The sequence below is a fragment of the Aedes aegypti genome, chromosome 3 (assembly GCF_002204515.2).
Source record: "Aedes aegypti strain LVP_AGWG chromosome 3, AaegL5.0 Primary Assembly, whole genome shotgun sequence".
NCBI classification, from domain to species: domain Eukaryota; kingdom Metazoa; phylum Arthropoda; class Insecta; order Diptera; family Culicidae; genus Aedes; species Aedes aegypti.
Window position 1 is genome coordinate 343574053 of NC_035109.1, and position 15982 is coordinate 343590034.

The window sequence follows — 15982 nt, forward strand, 5'->3', positions numbered from 1 at the left end:
CTATCGAGTGTGTGCAAAAGTCGTAAATTTTCCTGCACATGGAAGCGGTTTTCTATTTTCCCATGACAAAGGCGGCCCCATCCAATCTCTGGAACCCAAGAAGAAGAGGTAAATGGCAAGAAGTAGGTAGTCGAGCAGTACTTACATATCACAATCAGCTTGGCGTTGGCACGGATGGCCGAGTTGAATTTGGCCGGCCCCACTTGGCACTGGTACTCGGCGTCGTCCTCCAGCGAGGCGTTCGAGATCTTGAGGTTGTAGACTCCTGCATGATGGTCACCGAGTACCGAGTAGCGAGGGTAGCCCGGTATCGTCGTGGAAAACCCTGTGAAGGAGAAGACGGGAAGCGGAAAGCCATAAGAAACATTAGTTTCGTTTTTTTAATATTAATGGTTCATGCGTCACATGTTTCAGCATATGTTAGAACAAATCTTCGAGGACAAATTTTAAACTGAAAGGAAACAATCTGGCCTTTATCAATTGGATTGCATTTTGGAGTTTACATTATTTTCAATCTGATTTAATTTGGATTGGATTTTATTTGGATTGGATTTGGATTGGATTTGGATTGGATTTGGATTGGATTTGGATTGGATTTGGATTGGATTTGGATTGGATTTGGATTGGATTTGGATTGGATTTGGATTGGATTTGGATTGGATTTGGATTGGATTTGGATTGGATTTGGATTGGATTTGGATTGGATTGGATTTGGATTGGATTTGGATTGGATTTGGATTGGATTTGGATTGGATTTGGATTGGATTTGGATTGGATTTGGATTGGATTTGGATTGGATTTGGATTGGATTTGGATTGGATTTGGATTGGATTTGGATTTGGATTGGATTTGGATTGGATTTGGATTGGATTTGGATTGGATTTGGATTGGATTTGGATTGGATTTGGATTGGATTTGGATTGGATTTGGATTGGATTTGGATTGGATTTGGATTGGATTTGGATTGGATTTGGATTGGATTTGGATTGGATTTGGATTGGATTTGGATTGGATTTGGATTGGATTTGGATTGGATTTGGATTGGATTTGGATTGGATTTGGATTGGATTTGGATTGGATTTGGATTGGATTTGGATTGGATTTGGATTGGATTTGGATTGGATTTGGATTGGATTTGGATTGGATTTGGATTGGATTTGGATTGGATTTGGATTGGATTTGGATTGGATTTGGATTGGATTTGGATTGGATTTGGATTGGATTTGGATTGGATTTGGATTGGATTTGGATTGGATTTGGATTGGATTTGGATTGGATTTGGATTGGATTTGGATTGGATTTGGATTGGATTTGGATTGGATTTGGATTGGATTTGGATTGGATTTGGATTGGATTTGGATTGGATTTGGATTGGATTTGGATTGGATTTGGATTGGATTTGGATTGGATTGGATTTGGATTGGATTTGGATTGGATTTGGATTGGATTTGGATTGGATTTGGATTGGATTTGGATTGGATTTGGATTGGATTTGGATTGGATTTGGATTGGATTTGGATTGGATTTGGATTGGATTTGGATTGGATTTGGATTGGATTTGGATTGGATTTGGATTGGATTTGGATTGGATTTGGATTGGATTTGGATTGGATTTGGATTGGATTGGATTTGGATTGGATTTGGATTGGATTTGGATTGGATTTGGATTGGATTTGGATTGGATTTGGATTGGATTTGGATTGGATTTGGATTGGATTTGGATTGGATTTGGATTGGATTGGATTGGATTGGATTTGGATTGGATTTGGATTGGATTTGGATTGGATTTGGATTGGATTTGGATTGGATTTGGATTGGATTTGGATTGGATTTGGATTGGATTTGGATTGGATTTGGATTGGATTTGGATTGGATTTGGATTGGATATGGATTGGATTTGGATTTGGATTGGATTTTGGATTGGATTTGGATTGGATTGGATTGGATTTGGATTGGATTTGGAATTGGATTTGGATTGGATTTGGATTGGATTTGGATTGGATTTGGATTTGGATTTGGATTGGATTTGGATTGGATTTGATTGGATTTGGAATTGGATTTGGATTGGATTTGGATTGGATTTGGATTGGATTTGGATTGGATTTGGATTGGATTTGGATTGGATTTGGATTGGATTTGGATTGGATTTGGATTGGATTTGGTAATTGGATTTAGATTGGATTTGATTGGATTTGGATTGGATTTGGATTGGATTTGGATTGGATTTGGAATTGATTTGGATTAGATTTGGATTAGATTTGGATTAGATTTGGATTGGATTTGGATTGGATTTGGATTGGATTTGGATTGGATTTGGATTGGATTGGATTGGATTTGGATTGGATTTGGATTGGATTTGGATTGGATTTGGATTGGATTTGGATTGGATTTGGATTGGATTTGGATTGGATTTGGATTGGATTTGGATTGGATTTGGATTGGATTTGGATTGGATTTGGATTGGATTTGGATTGGATTTGGATTGGATTTGGATTGGATTTGGATTGGATTTGGATTGGATTTGGATTGGATTTGGATTGGATTTGGATTGGATTTGGATTGGATTTGGATTGGATTTGGATTGGATTTGGATTGGATTTGGATTGGATTTGGATTGGATTTGGATTGGATTTGGATTGGATTTGGATTGGATTTGGATTGGATTTGGATTGGATTTGGATTGGATTTGGATTGGATTGGATTTGGATTTTCTTAATTCTTAATTCTAATAGAATCTTTTACCAGCTTCTTAGATATGTCATTTCAAGCTTCTAATTAAACATCTTAAACAGCATTTTCAAGTATTTTCAAGCTTCTAAGAGAAGCTTTTCCAGGCTTTTGAGAGAAGATTTTATAAGCTTTTAAGAAGAGCTTTCCCTAGCATCTTAAAGAAGCTTTCCCAAGCTTCTAAAAAAAGCTTTCCCAAGCTTCTAAAAGAAGCTTTCCCAAGCTTCTGAAAGAAGCTTTTCCAAGCTTAGAAGATAAGTATTTCCAAGCTTCAAAGAAAAACTTTTACAAGCTTCATAAAAGAGCTTTTCCAATCTTCTTGGAGGAGCTTTTTCAAGCTTTTTGTAGAAGGTTTTTCCAAGCTTTTAGAAGCAGCTTTTTAAGGCTTTTAGAAAAAGCTTATTTCAAGCTTTCAGGTGATTATAAAACGAAGCCAAACTTTGATTTTTCAAGTGCACAAGATTGGTGAATCTGACAACAGTTCGCTTTGAAAATCAATCAAATTACTTGCTTACTGGTGGTAACCAATGGGATAAATTTTCAACGCGGGGCGCTGTTTGGTTCTCAAATTTTGTGCTCTTGAAAATTTGAGGTATGGGTTCGTTCTATAATCACCTTAAGCCTCTTATTAAAGCTTTTACAAGCTTCTAGAAGGACCTTTTTCAATCTTCTAGGAGGAGCTTTTCCAAGCTTCTCGGATAAGTTCTTCCAAGTCTCTAGAAAAAGCTTTACCAAGCTTCTAGGAAAAGCTTTTCCAAGCTTCTAGGAAAACCTTTTCAAAGCTTCTAAGAAAAGCTTCTAGAGGAAGCTTTTCCAAGCTTTCAGGAGAAGCTTCTCCAAGCTTCTAGGAAAAGTTTTTCCAAGCTTCTAGGAGAAGCTTTTCCAAGTCCCTAGGAGAAACTTTCAAAGCTTCTAGGAGAAGCTTTTCCAAGCTTCTAAGAGCAACTTTTTCAAAATTCTAGGAGAAGCTGTTAAAAGCTTTTGGAAAAAGCATTTCCAAGTTTCTAGGAGAAAGTTCTCCAAGCTTTTGGGAGAAGCTTCTCCATCCTTCAAGGAGAAGCTTCCCCAAGCTTCTAGGAGAAACTTCTCCAAGCTTCTAGGTGAAGCTTCCCCAAGCTTCTAGGAGAAGATTGCCCAAGCTTCTAGGCAAAGCTTCTTCAAGCTTTTAGGAGAAGGTTTTCCAAGCTTCTAGGAGAATCTTTTCCAAGCTCATAGGAAAAGCTTTTCCATGCTTTTAGAGAAGCTTCTTCAAGCTTTAAGAAGAAGCTTTTTCAAGCTTTTAGAAAAAAGCTTTTTCAAGCTTGTAAGAGAAGCTTCTCCAAGTTTTTCGGAGAGTCATTTCCATGCTTCTGGGAGAAGCTTTTCCATGCTTCTAGGAGAAGCATTTCCGAGTTTCTATGAGTAGCTTTTCCAAGCCTCTAGGAGAATCTTTTCCGAGCTTCTAGGAGAAGCTTTTCCAAGCTTCAAGGAGGAGCTTTTTTAAGCTTTTAAAAGGAGGTTTTCCAAGTTTCTAATCTTTTATAGGCTTCTAGGAGAAGCTTCTTCAAGCTTATAGGAGAAGCTTCTTCAAGTTTCTAGGAGAAGCTTCTAGGAAAAGCTTTTCCAAGCTTTTATGGGAAGCTTTTCCAGGCTTTTAGGAGAAGATTTTCTAAGCTTATAGGAGAAGCTGTTCCAAACTTCTAGGAGAATGTTTTCAAGCTTCTAGGAGAAGCTTTTCCAAGCTGTGGGTCTATAACTCGATTTCAAGATACGGAATATTAAGTAATGGAGAGTTGACTGTATTTCATTCGCTTTTGGTTAAGATTCGTATAGGCCAATCGCAAAATGGATCGATTTGGAATACTTACCCAGCGCAAATCCGTCCTTGGTCCACTGGACCGCTCCGGCCAGGTTGTTGATTTCGCATTTCAGCAGCGCTTCGGACCCTTCCAGCACCTGGAGGTCCTTGGGCAGTATCCGAAACTTTTGCTGCTGACTACTGGTGCTGCCGACGAACAGCCCCGCTATCACTGAAACGGAAAAATGGATGAAAAAAATAGATCAGTACAAAGTTTTCCGATCGAATTTAATTTGAAGTAAATTTTCCCTACCCTCCAGCTCTGGGGTCACCAGAACTCTCGTTTGCTCCGACAAGTTTGCCACATTAGCATGCATAATGAGGCACGAAATATACACATTGGCAAGTGAGATAAACTAAGCATGAAGAGAACTGGGCGAAAGGTGTGAAAACTCTTGCCTTTCCTGGGTCCGGATCCCGCAAAAAAAAAACCTTCGCACCCGAGCGGAATTCCCGAAACAGCAACAGAAGCAACCGGGACCCTCCGAACCTAAGAGCAAGTACAACTTTATTATTCACACAGTAATTGCACTTTGGCTGGTAGTTAGTAGCTCCTTCCGGTTCCCGTCTCCCCCCGATCATACATGGCAGCAAGGAAGGACCCTTCGGTGGTCAACCCGTCGTTGTCGAAATGGCAAACATGCATTCTTATCTAGTACCGGTGTTGCTGCCCAGGCTGTCCGTCCAGGAGGAATCCTCAAGTGCAAAGAGTACCATAATCTGGGGTAGCTTTGATAATTTTTGGGAGAAAATCTGATTAATACTGCCGCATTCTGTCACAGAGATTTTTATTTTATATTTTTAAAACAAGTACGAGTCAACGATTGCAGTTGGAGTTCATTATCAAAGTTACCCGCATTGTCAAAGACACCCCGTTGTACGGTACTCGAAAATGAGTTGCTTCCAGAGATGGGAATGGAGCGGCACACAGCAAATAGTTACCCGGAAAAGTTAAAATTCAATTTGAAAAGTTTCCATTCGAAGGTATTTTTTTCGCTCTTCCTCTATATTGTACCGGGGTGGGTCGAAACGATTTTACCACTTTTTAGCAGCAATTTTTTAGTCATGCACATGAAAGTACGTGATTCCCGATGGAGCTGGAAAAAAGCTCGTGTAATGTACCTCTGTTACGACGACGGGTGGAACGAGTGGCAATAGAGAGCAAGCAACAAGCGCAACTTGGACTGAGACTGGCTAATTGAAATCAGCTCCGCGGCGAACGAGCAACCAACCAGCCGGATGATATATTTGCTTTGGATCGTCGTCGTTTCGTGTGCAAAAGTTGATGGGGAATCAAATTAACAGCTTGAACAGATTGGTGCTATAAAATGGAAAGAAGAAAAACGTTGGTAATTTGTCAGGATTGGCTTAGGATTAGGAATTGTGACGCTTTTTTGTTGCGACCTGTTTTGATGACGACATCTGTGACGGAAGAACGAATACTTTTCTTGTCAGTTTTGATCTTTGAAGTTTTTCAGAATAATTCATGGTTTACCAAATAAGTGACTTCCATAACTATCAAATGGAATTCGCTTTTCAAAGCTTCTTTGAGAAGATTTTTCGAGCAACTCTGAAGAGATATTTTAAGAATTTGTCAGATGCTTTTTGAAGCTTCTCTTGGAAACTCTACCGTGCTTTCCTGTATTAGTTTTCCGTGCTTCTCTAGCTTCTTTGTAAAATTGTACCAATGTTACCAAGATAATCTAGGAAGATAAAACAAAATTTCTACGAAAGCTGTTGTAGGAATCTATATAAAGCATTCTTAGGAAAATTTATTCGAGACAATCTGAAAAGTGTAAAGTAACTCCAGGATATCTTTATAAGAATTTCTGAGCAGCTATTCCATCATTTTCTTAGAAGATGTTCCAAACTTCTATAAAAAGGTTTTCAATCGTTTCTTGGAAACTTTTCCAAGCTCACTTGAAATCCTTTTCAATCTTTTCAGATGAACTTTCCCAAATTTATCTTTAAAGCTGCACCAAGCTTAGCTATAATGCTATACCAAGCTTCTATGAGCTCTTTCCAGATTCACTAGAAAGATACTCTGAGCTTATCTAGGAAGATATTCCAAACTTCTATGAAAAGTGTTTCAATCTTTTCAGCTCAATATTTTTTGTGAAGCATTTCCAAACTTCTTTGTGAAGGTTTTCTATTATTCTCATCAAAACTTTGCCAACATTCTCTGTGTTTTTTTCCTAAGATTCTTTGTGAAGATTTTGTAAGGTTCTCTGTAAAGCTTTTAAAAGCTTCCAAGCATCCAAAGGAGGTTTTTCCATGCTTCTCTAGAAAGCTTTACAGAGATTCTTTCGAACGCTTTGCCAACAATCTTAAAAAAAAGTTTCCCAAAGCTATTCTCGGCTTAACTTCGTATGGAGCGGTTCCACAGAAAATGACGACTTTTTTCCCAAATTTCATTTTTATATTTTTTATTTGGATGAAATTTTGCACATGCTTTCTTTATGCCCAAAATGCCTTTTTGCATCATCGGCTCGCCATTTTGACTCTAGCCTTACTTTTGAGAAGGGCCTAAGAAAAATATCCTTAATAATTTTCAAAAATTATAACTTAGAAACGGTTTGTCCGATCAGTTTGGTGCCTTCCGCAAAGTTTTAGGTTATTGTTGAGACTATCTGGAAAAAATATACACCGTAAAAAAAATGTTGAAATATTTTATATATCGAAAATAAAGCTTAAAAATCAATTTTCTCAAAAATCGTGTTTTTGATTTTTTTTATTTTTTTATATGTTAAAGTAGACAAAAAATGAAGTATTTTGCACAGTGGGTCAAGATGGAGAAATCATGGACAAAAAAGTTATGATTTTTTGAAAATAGGTGAATTTTTGAAAATGGTCATAATAAACTTTTTAAATATTTTTCAACTCGATTTTATGAAAGTACGCAAAATTTACAACAAAAAAAGGTATACGGAAAAATTAGGCTAACTTTTACCGTTTTAAAGATACAGCGATTTTAATACAAAATTATGATAGAATTTTCAATTTTCGGTCATTATAATGTAACTTACAAACGGTTTACCCGATCAGTTTGGTGTCTTCCGCAAAGTTTTAGGTTATTGTTGGGACTATCTGGAAAAAAATATACACTGTAAAAAAAATGTTGTAATTTTTTATATATCGAAAATAAAGCTAACAAATCAATTTTCTCAAAAATCGTATTTTCGATTTTTTTATTTTTTTATATGCTAAAGTAGACAAAAAATGAAGTCTTTTGCACAGTGGGTCAAGATGGAGAAATCATGGACAAAAAAGTAATGATTTTTAAAAAAAAAGTTGATTTTTCAATATGGTCTAAATAAACTTTTTGAATGCTTTTCGACCCGATTTTATGAGAGTACGCAAAATTTTCTACAAAAAAGGTCTATGAGAAAATTTTGCTAATTGCTACCGAAACATTTGAGAAGTTTATTATGACCTTTTTTTTATATCATAACTTTTTTTTCCATGATTTCTCCATCTTGACCCACTGTGCAAAAGACTTCATTTTTTGTCTACTTCAACATATAAAAAAAAAAAAAATCGAAAATACGATTTTTGAGAAAATTGTTTTTTAAGCTTTATTTTCGATATGTAAAAAATTACAACATTTTCTTTTTACAGTGTATATTTTTTTCCAGATAGTCCCAACAATAACCTAAAACTTTGCGGAAGGCACCAAACTGATCGGACAAACCGTTTCTAAGTTATAAGTTTTTGAAAACTATTAAGGGTTTGTTTCTTAGGCCCTTCTCAAAAGTAAGGCTAGAGTCAAAATGGCGAGCCGATGATGCAAAAAGGCATTTTTGGGCATAAAGAAAGCATGTGCAAAATTTCATCCAAATCAAAAAATACAAAAGTAAACCGACATTCGAATTCAAATGGAACCGCTCTATGGATCTAAATAACAACAGGAACATTTGCAAAGGAAGATGCTAAACTTTGTCAAAGTAAAATTAATACGCAAACACTGGGTTGTGATGAGTGAGTTTTTGTAAAGCTTTACCAAGCTTCTCTGGGGACATTTTAAAAGTTCTTCTAAAAAGTTTTACCATGCTCTTTCTAGACTATCTGGGAATCTGCAGGAATAATAATCATACGAAGTTGATATTCTTATTTTAAATTATCTGCAAGTGCACAAAGTTAAAATGCATCTTTAATGTTTTGTACATTATATAATTTGGATTCAAAACTGTTTTATCTTAAGTTTCTCTGAAAACCTATTCCATATCCAAGCCTTTCTGGAATAGTTATCCAAGCTTCTCTTCAAAATTTTCCAAGTTTCTCTTTTAAGCTTTAACAAAGCTTATTTGGGCAGCTCTCTCAAAAATCTTTGGAAAGCATGTCTAGCTTTTTGGAAAGTAATTCAAAGCTTATCTGAGTAAATTTTTCAAGTTTCGCTATCTTCTTTAAATAGTTTATTCAAGTTGCTGTCTGGATCTTTCCAAAGTTTCTCCGGAAAACTTTCACAAGTTTTGCTTCAAAAGATTCTTTGGAAAACTTTTCCAGATTTTTAAGTTGGTATTTCCAAGGTTCTATTCCTTTAGGCCAAATGTCATTAGGCCGAATGTCGTTAGGACGAAAGCGTCATTAGGCCGAAAATGGCGAAAATTCTAACGAATCGTAAGGAATAACGAATGGATAACTACCAAGGCTAGATCAGATTAATTTGCATTAGCTAGAAGCCGCCAAATGAAGTTTTAGGTCGTATGGATTGTAAGTTGTTACATCAGGATAATTTGCATTACCTAGAAGCCCACAATTTCCGCTGTGAAATATAACCAGAAAGAATAGCCTTCAATTAAGAGAAGGAAAAACCACTGATGAATATCTTAGCCATTTGAAAGAGTAGTAAATGGTCAAATGTTATTTCGGCTGAAACACCCTTTCATCCTAACGACCTGCTCCCCATTTCCAAACTTGTCTGGAACGCTTCTCCAAGCTCTTCTGGAAATTAAAAAAATCTTTGTTTATGATTCTTATTTCTTAGGAAAATCTGGCTTTTGAAAAATTTAACTAATTTTTTTTCAGGGAATATTTCTATCAAGCTTTTCTGAGAAAAACCATTTTGCTTTAAATTGACGCTTATATTGAGCTGTTCGGTAATCCAATCCGCATGGTTATTAAATTAATTAACTCATTACGCGTGGTAAAGATGGACAAATTATGGGTGAAATTATGAAAAAAACCCACGTGCTCGGCTGGGATTCGAACCCAGGACTCTTGTATGCTAGACGAGCGCTTTACCAACTAACCTACCGAGCCACTTGATGACCCAATAACTGAGTTGGTTACAAGTTTAGAATTCAAATCCCTACAGACCACGCGGACCCCTTTCATAACCCTTCATAAATTCTTTTTGCTTTTCTGGGAAATTTTGGTAAGTTCTGTTACTAGCTTTTCTCGAAGCACTAACTCTCTGGATTATGTTTTCAGCTTAAACGGGTGTTCGGTTCTCCAGATTTGTGCTCTTGAAAATTTGAGGTTTGGCTTCGATTGATCCTCACCTTAAGGTCATTAGTGACTATGTTGGGGATAGGCTTTCAACCAAGGTCCAATTTTCTAAATTTTTCTGAAAAACTTTTCCAAACTATCCTTAGAACCATTCCCAAGCTTCTCTGTTGTTTGGAGTTTACTGCCTGATTAGCTGGTATGTCTGAGACATAGTTTAGAAACTTGTAATAAGAAGGCGAAGTTTGTATTTTATTGCCAAATTTAGGCATATAATTACGAAAAATTAACTGTTCTTGGTTTGGGGCATCCACATTGGGAAACTTTTAAGGGAAGCTACTAGTTTTTCTTGGAAGCAGTTTCAAGCTTTCTTGGTATTTCGGAAGGGTGACTAGATGGAGAGTTGGTGTATTCAGCAAACTTGTTTCAATTTAAATAATTTTTAACTTTGTCACACCAATTTCGAAAATCGTCATATTAAAACATTGAAATTCGCAGCGCCACCTGTGGCGGGATTCTGAACTAAACGTTCCGGTCACTCTATAAGCCATATCATTAGATAATTTTCTAAGTTTATTTAGGAAGCCTTCCCAAGTTGTAATATAAAGCTTCTTTGGAAAGCATTTCTAAGCTTACTTTACCAAAATTCTTTGTGTATTTTATCAAGCTTACCTGGGAAGTATTTCTAAGCTGATTTGCGTATATTTTTCAAGCTTCGATTTGATTTTTTTTTCGAAGCTTCTCTGAGGGGCTTTCCCAAGCTTCGGTCTTCCAGGTCAGCATTCCCAAACTTATCTGGAATACTTTGTCAAACATTCCTTGGATTTTTTTTAAATTTCCTATATTTAAAGAGAATCTGTTACGGGCTTTTTTGCATGGCATTTTTTCAAAAATTTTTGGTAAACTTTATGAAGCTTCTCTGGGATGGTATGTATCAAGCTTTTTTGGGACACTTCTTTAAGTTTATCTGGAAAAAAGAAAAAACAAAGGATTCTTGTGGGCTTCGTGGCCGTGCGGTTAGTGTTACCAAGCATTTAGTCGCATCGAGTCAAGGGGTGTGGGTTCGATTCCAGTTTCAGTCCGGAAAACTTTTCGTCAGGAACGTGTTTCGACTGCGTGCCACTGAGCGTTGCATGCTAGTCCGTTGTCTAGTGTGGTGCTTCCATTCAAAGGACTCAATCGTCGTCCCACTGGAAGCATTCATGTGTCTGCGTCTTAAAAAAAAAACTTTTCCTAGTTTCTCTTCACTACTGTTCCAAGCTTCTCTTGAAGTTATTGATCTTATTTGAATTTTCTATGGGAAACTTTTAGATTTCTTGTACATTTTAAGCTTTTCTAGAATTCATGTTCAGGCTTGTCTGACATGCTTCTCTAATATTTTTCTTGGAAGATTACAAAAAATTCTCTGGAAGATTGCAAAAAAAAAACTTTTTTTGCAGTGCAAAACTTTGCAATGCTTTTCTTGGTATTCGATCCAAGGTCCAATGTTCTAAGTTTTTTTTCATGGGCTCTTTCCAAAACTTTTTTTAGAACTTACTTTCCAAATTTCTATGGGAAGCTTTCCAAACATCTCAAGAAAGCTATTGCAGACACTTATGTTGTTTGCTATTTACTGGCATATACAATATTCAATCATATCTTTGATATATATAATAAAAACTTGTAATTAGAAGGCAAAGCTTGTGCTTGATAGAGAAATTGAAGCATCAATATTAGGGGTTGAGTGACAAAATGTCTAATTCCAAAACGTCGAATGCCAAAACATCGAAAGGACAAAACGTCAATCGTCTAGAGGACGAACCGTCGAAAGAATAGATAATTCACTATGTGCCAAACGTTTTTCATAGCATATACAATCGAGCGACCTGAAGAAACATAAATCCAAACCACTTTTGTGACGTTTTGGGATTAGACGTTTTGTCTGTCGACATTTTGTCCCTAAACCAAATATTAGGGTGCTGCTGAATAGTCCAAAAACCAAAATTTCTTGAGCTCTCCTGAATTCAAATCACATAAAAAGTGAAACCTAAAAGTGGAGCTAAAATATTAACATTTCGAGGTGGTAGAGCAAGCGACTGGTGAATTTTCAAGTTACAGAAAATATCTTCCGTTATACATTTCTTTGTTATTTTTTAAGCAATAAACTTTTGACATCATTATTTTCGAAATTAAATTTGTGCAAACTTTGTAGAACACCAAATTTGTTCAAAATCAATACTAGCCTTCGTTAAAAGTAGTTTACCCCATTTTTTTCTCATTTTATTTAAAAAAATAATCTTTCCTTGATTATCACTAGGCTTAGAAGCTATTTTGGTTGTTTTCAAACTATGTATACAATATGTACATGTAACTGAAAACTGGTTTTAAGTAATTTAACAGAAAACTGCACAAAACATGTTTTTTGCACCATTAATACCAAATTTTTGCCAGTTATATGTTATCTCTAAGGCTGGTTTTTCCCATTTGTTAAACATTTGGAAAAGTCTTGGCAACATTTTTTTTATTTATTTTGTTGCAAAAATATTTTTGCACATCTCTATAAATAGGGAAAGTGTTCCAGTTATGCCATAGTGGTTCCCTATTTGGCCATATGTGTCATTTTGATAACATTCACATTTGTAATCGTTTTGAATGCTTTAACATCAAGATATATCTTAAATCTAACTGCTACAACACACACAAATTTTCAAAATCTGAAGACATTAGAGTTATCACGTGTTGCGAAATAGGGAACCACTATGTCCATAACTGGTACACTTACCCTATATGATTTTTTAAATCGCGTGTAAAACAAGATGCTTTGTAAACTTTAGTTTCATAGTAAACATGTAATTTCTGAAAAAAAGCCTAAATTATTCAAAGAATTATGATTTTAATTTAAAAATCATGTATACCATTTTGAAGTTAAATGTGTTGAATACACACTTTGAAAACAACTACTTTAGCTTCAAAAGCATGTGAAAAGTTTTGGAATGGATTTATTTTTCATGAAGTTATGATAAAACAGAGATTTTTTTTTCAGTAAAATTTGCAAAAACTTGAAGAAAGCTACTTTTATACAAAGTTACAAGCTTTTCTTGGAAGCCATACCAAGCTTCAAGTTATTTTAGTGATTATCTAGGAAGATCTACCAAAAAAAATGTGAGGCTACCTCAAGCTTTTTGAGAAAATGAAAATTTCTGTCGAAGCTGCGTTTTTGAAGAATCATTTGAAGCTTCAATTTAAAGTTGTTCTTCTGAGTGAAAATAATCTTAGCTACTCGCTTATCTTGAAAGCTTTGCTTCTAAAGTTTCTTTGGAAATCTCTTCCAGTTTTTTTAGACAAGCTTCTTTAAGCTCTTGTGGAAATTAAAAAAACTTGTTTGGATCTTTCTTTTCTTTGAGGGGAATCTGTTACAGGCCTTTTTTAAAAGGTTGACTAATAATTTGGGGTATTTCTCTAACTTTTCTGGTAAGCTTCATCAAACTTCTCCAGGTAAAATTATATCAAGCTTTCCTGGGAAACTTTTCCTAGCTCTTCTTCAGTTTTTTTACTAGCTTTTTATCTTTGATTTTCTTAAGTTTAACTCTAGAAAGTTTTTTAAGCTGCTATAAAATCCATATCCATACTACTTTGGTATGCATCTCCGATATGTTTGTCTCAAGACTAGCTAATTTCAGATTAGCTCATCTTGGGACCAACGGCCAAGTGTCATCTTTCGTAGAGAGGGATATATCTCTACAAAAGACGGCATTTTTTTTTTTTTTTTTTTTAAATCTTTATTTGAGTGTATTTTAACGCACGAGGGCTAGTTCTACACTTAAAAGACGGCATTATAAGCATAAGGCATGAAGGATTATGTTGGGGATAGGTTTCGATCCAATGTCCAATTTGCTTAGTTTTCTGGGACAGTTTCCCCAACTCTCCTTAGAAGCGTTCCCGAATTTCTATGTTAAGTTCCAAGCTTTTCAGGGAAACTTTTTTTAAAACTTATGGTGAATGAAATTTATTGGCATATAACCAATTAACTGGTATGTCTGAGAAAAAGTTTGGAAACTTGTAATCAGATACCACAGTTTGTGCTTGATTGACAAATTGAGGAATTTATATTTACGAAAAAACACCTGTTCTTGGTTCTGGACATACACCTTTGAAAGCTTTTATGGGAAGCTGTTTCAAGCTTCAAGTTCTATTTTTGTGCTTCACGGGGAAGATTTCTCATACTTCTGTGAGAAGTTCTTTCAAGTTCCTGCAAGACACTTTCCAAAGCTTCTCTGATAAGATTTCCTAAACTTCTTTGGGGTAATTATTCGAAGCCTCTCCCCGATACTGTTGAAAGCTTCGCAATAAAACTATTCTAAGCTGTTCTGTGAAACTATGCAATGCTCTTTGAGACGTTTTCGCTTATTTATCTGAGAACTTTTCCAAAATATGATGATAAGCATTATCAGGCTTCTCAATGAAGCTTTTTTCAAACTTTTCTCAGAAGTTTTTCACGCTTCTGTGGAAAAAAATATTTAAGCTTCTCTGGAAACATTTTCCAATCTTACCTGGGAAGCGTCTCGAATAGAAGCGAAGTTCTGACGTCAATTGGTTTAAGTGACATAAGAGATGAAAGATCTAAGGATAATTTCAAAAACTATTTCCATAACTTCTGATGTTAGATGTTAGCAGATTCAATAAATAACTCGCTGAAGTTTTGTTTAATTTTCTTTGGGGAGTATTTCAAACTCCTCTGTGTAGATTTTCTATTTTCATTGATATGATTTCAAAAGCTTCTATTGGAAGCTTGTACAATCTTTTTTGGAACACTCCGACTGGTGTTTCTGTGGGAAGCCTTTCGAGGTTTCTGTGGCATATTTTCCAAAGCTTTTTTTTATAATATGTTCTAAGCTTCTCCTTAAAGCTTCTTTCCAAAGCTTCTCAATGACACTATTCTAAGCTTCTCTTCGAAGTTATGCTATGATTTTTGGTAAGGCTTTTAAATTTTTTTGAGAAATGAACATTCAAATCTTTAGATATGTTACAAAGACTATTGCTTTACGTCATTAAAAAGCGTATAAAACTTATAACTTTAAAAAGGTATTTCTATCAGATTCCAGACAAATCATATTACTAACATTATTGCAATCTTAAAGAAGTTGCTAGGGACTCCCAAACAGAATACGAGGAAAATCATGGAAATCTTTGAGAAAAAACAGCCGAAAGTAATCTGGGGTGGAACCGTTGATCAAAGTTATGGGTTTAATCTAAAAAAAAAACAACATGAAATAATTCCTTGAAGTGTTTCTTTCAATCACTCTGCAGTTTCCTACACAAATCCCTGTAAAATAAGCCAGAAGGTTGCTCGGTAAACATTGCAAATGAAATTTATAAATAAATCTTTTAAAGATATGAACTATATTTTGACTTTTAAGGTTGATTTTTGACGAGAATTGAATCTCTAAAAAATCAATGGAGGAACCCTGAAGCAATTTCAGAAGATTCTGGGAAAAAACTTTGGGAGAAATCATTGAAGGTCTTCAAAAAAGATTGTAGTATAAATGTGAAGAACGTCTTACCTTGCCTGTTTTGCAAGATTTCTAATATTTCGCCATCTTCTTGCCACATGGAATACTTTTTTGTAGGTCTTATCGTTTTCGAGTTATACGGGTTTATAAAAAAAGTAAAAAAAAACTTTGACCCTTCCCAAATGTTAGTCTACATCGATTTTGAAAAAACAAAGTATGTAAAGTATCTTAGTTTCACATAGTCTTCACATCCAGAAAGTTTCATTGAATTCTGCCAATCCCTTTGTCGAGTTGGCGTGAAATCCGTCTATGTTGAGAGAACTTTGAAGGCGATCCTGAGAGGATTCAGATAAGATCCCGTGCGAGGATTCCGATAGAAATACTGAGAGGATCGTGATTAGCGTTCTGAGAGGGAGGATGCTGATGAGAATCTTGAGATCAGCTTCGTTACGAAATTCCAATCAAAATCCTTCTTTGATTCTCA

The 15982-nt window shown here is 35.5% G+C and overlaps 1 protein-coding gene across 3 annotated transcripts in view; it reads right to left on the reverse strand.

Annotated features, from left to right (window-relative positions):
• The window catches only part of LOC5579127 (nephrin), a 655956-nt gene that overhangs the window by 372143 nt on the left and 267831 nt on the right, over positions 1–15982 (reverse strand). For all 3 annotated transcript variants that reach the window (XM_021849148.1, XM_021849147.1, XM_021849146.1), the window contains exons 3-4: positions 4575–4736; positions 146–325 (exon numbers count right to left, since the gene is read on the reverse strand). In XM_021849148.1, coding sequence (XP_021704840.1) covers positions 146–325; positions 4575–4736 — 342 coding nt within the window. The remainder of the gene's footprint in view (positions 1–145; positions 326–4574; positions 4737–15982) is intronic.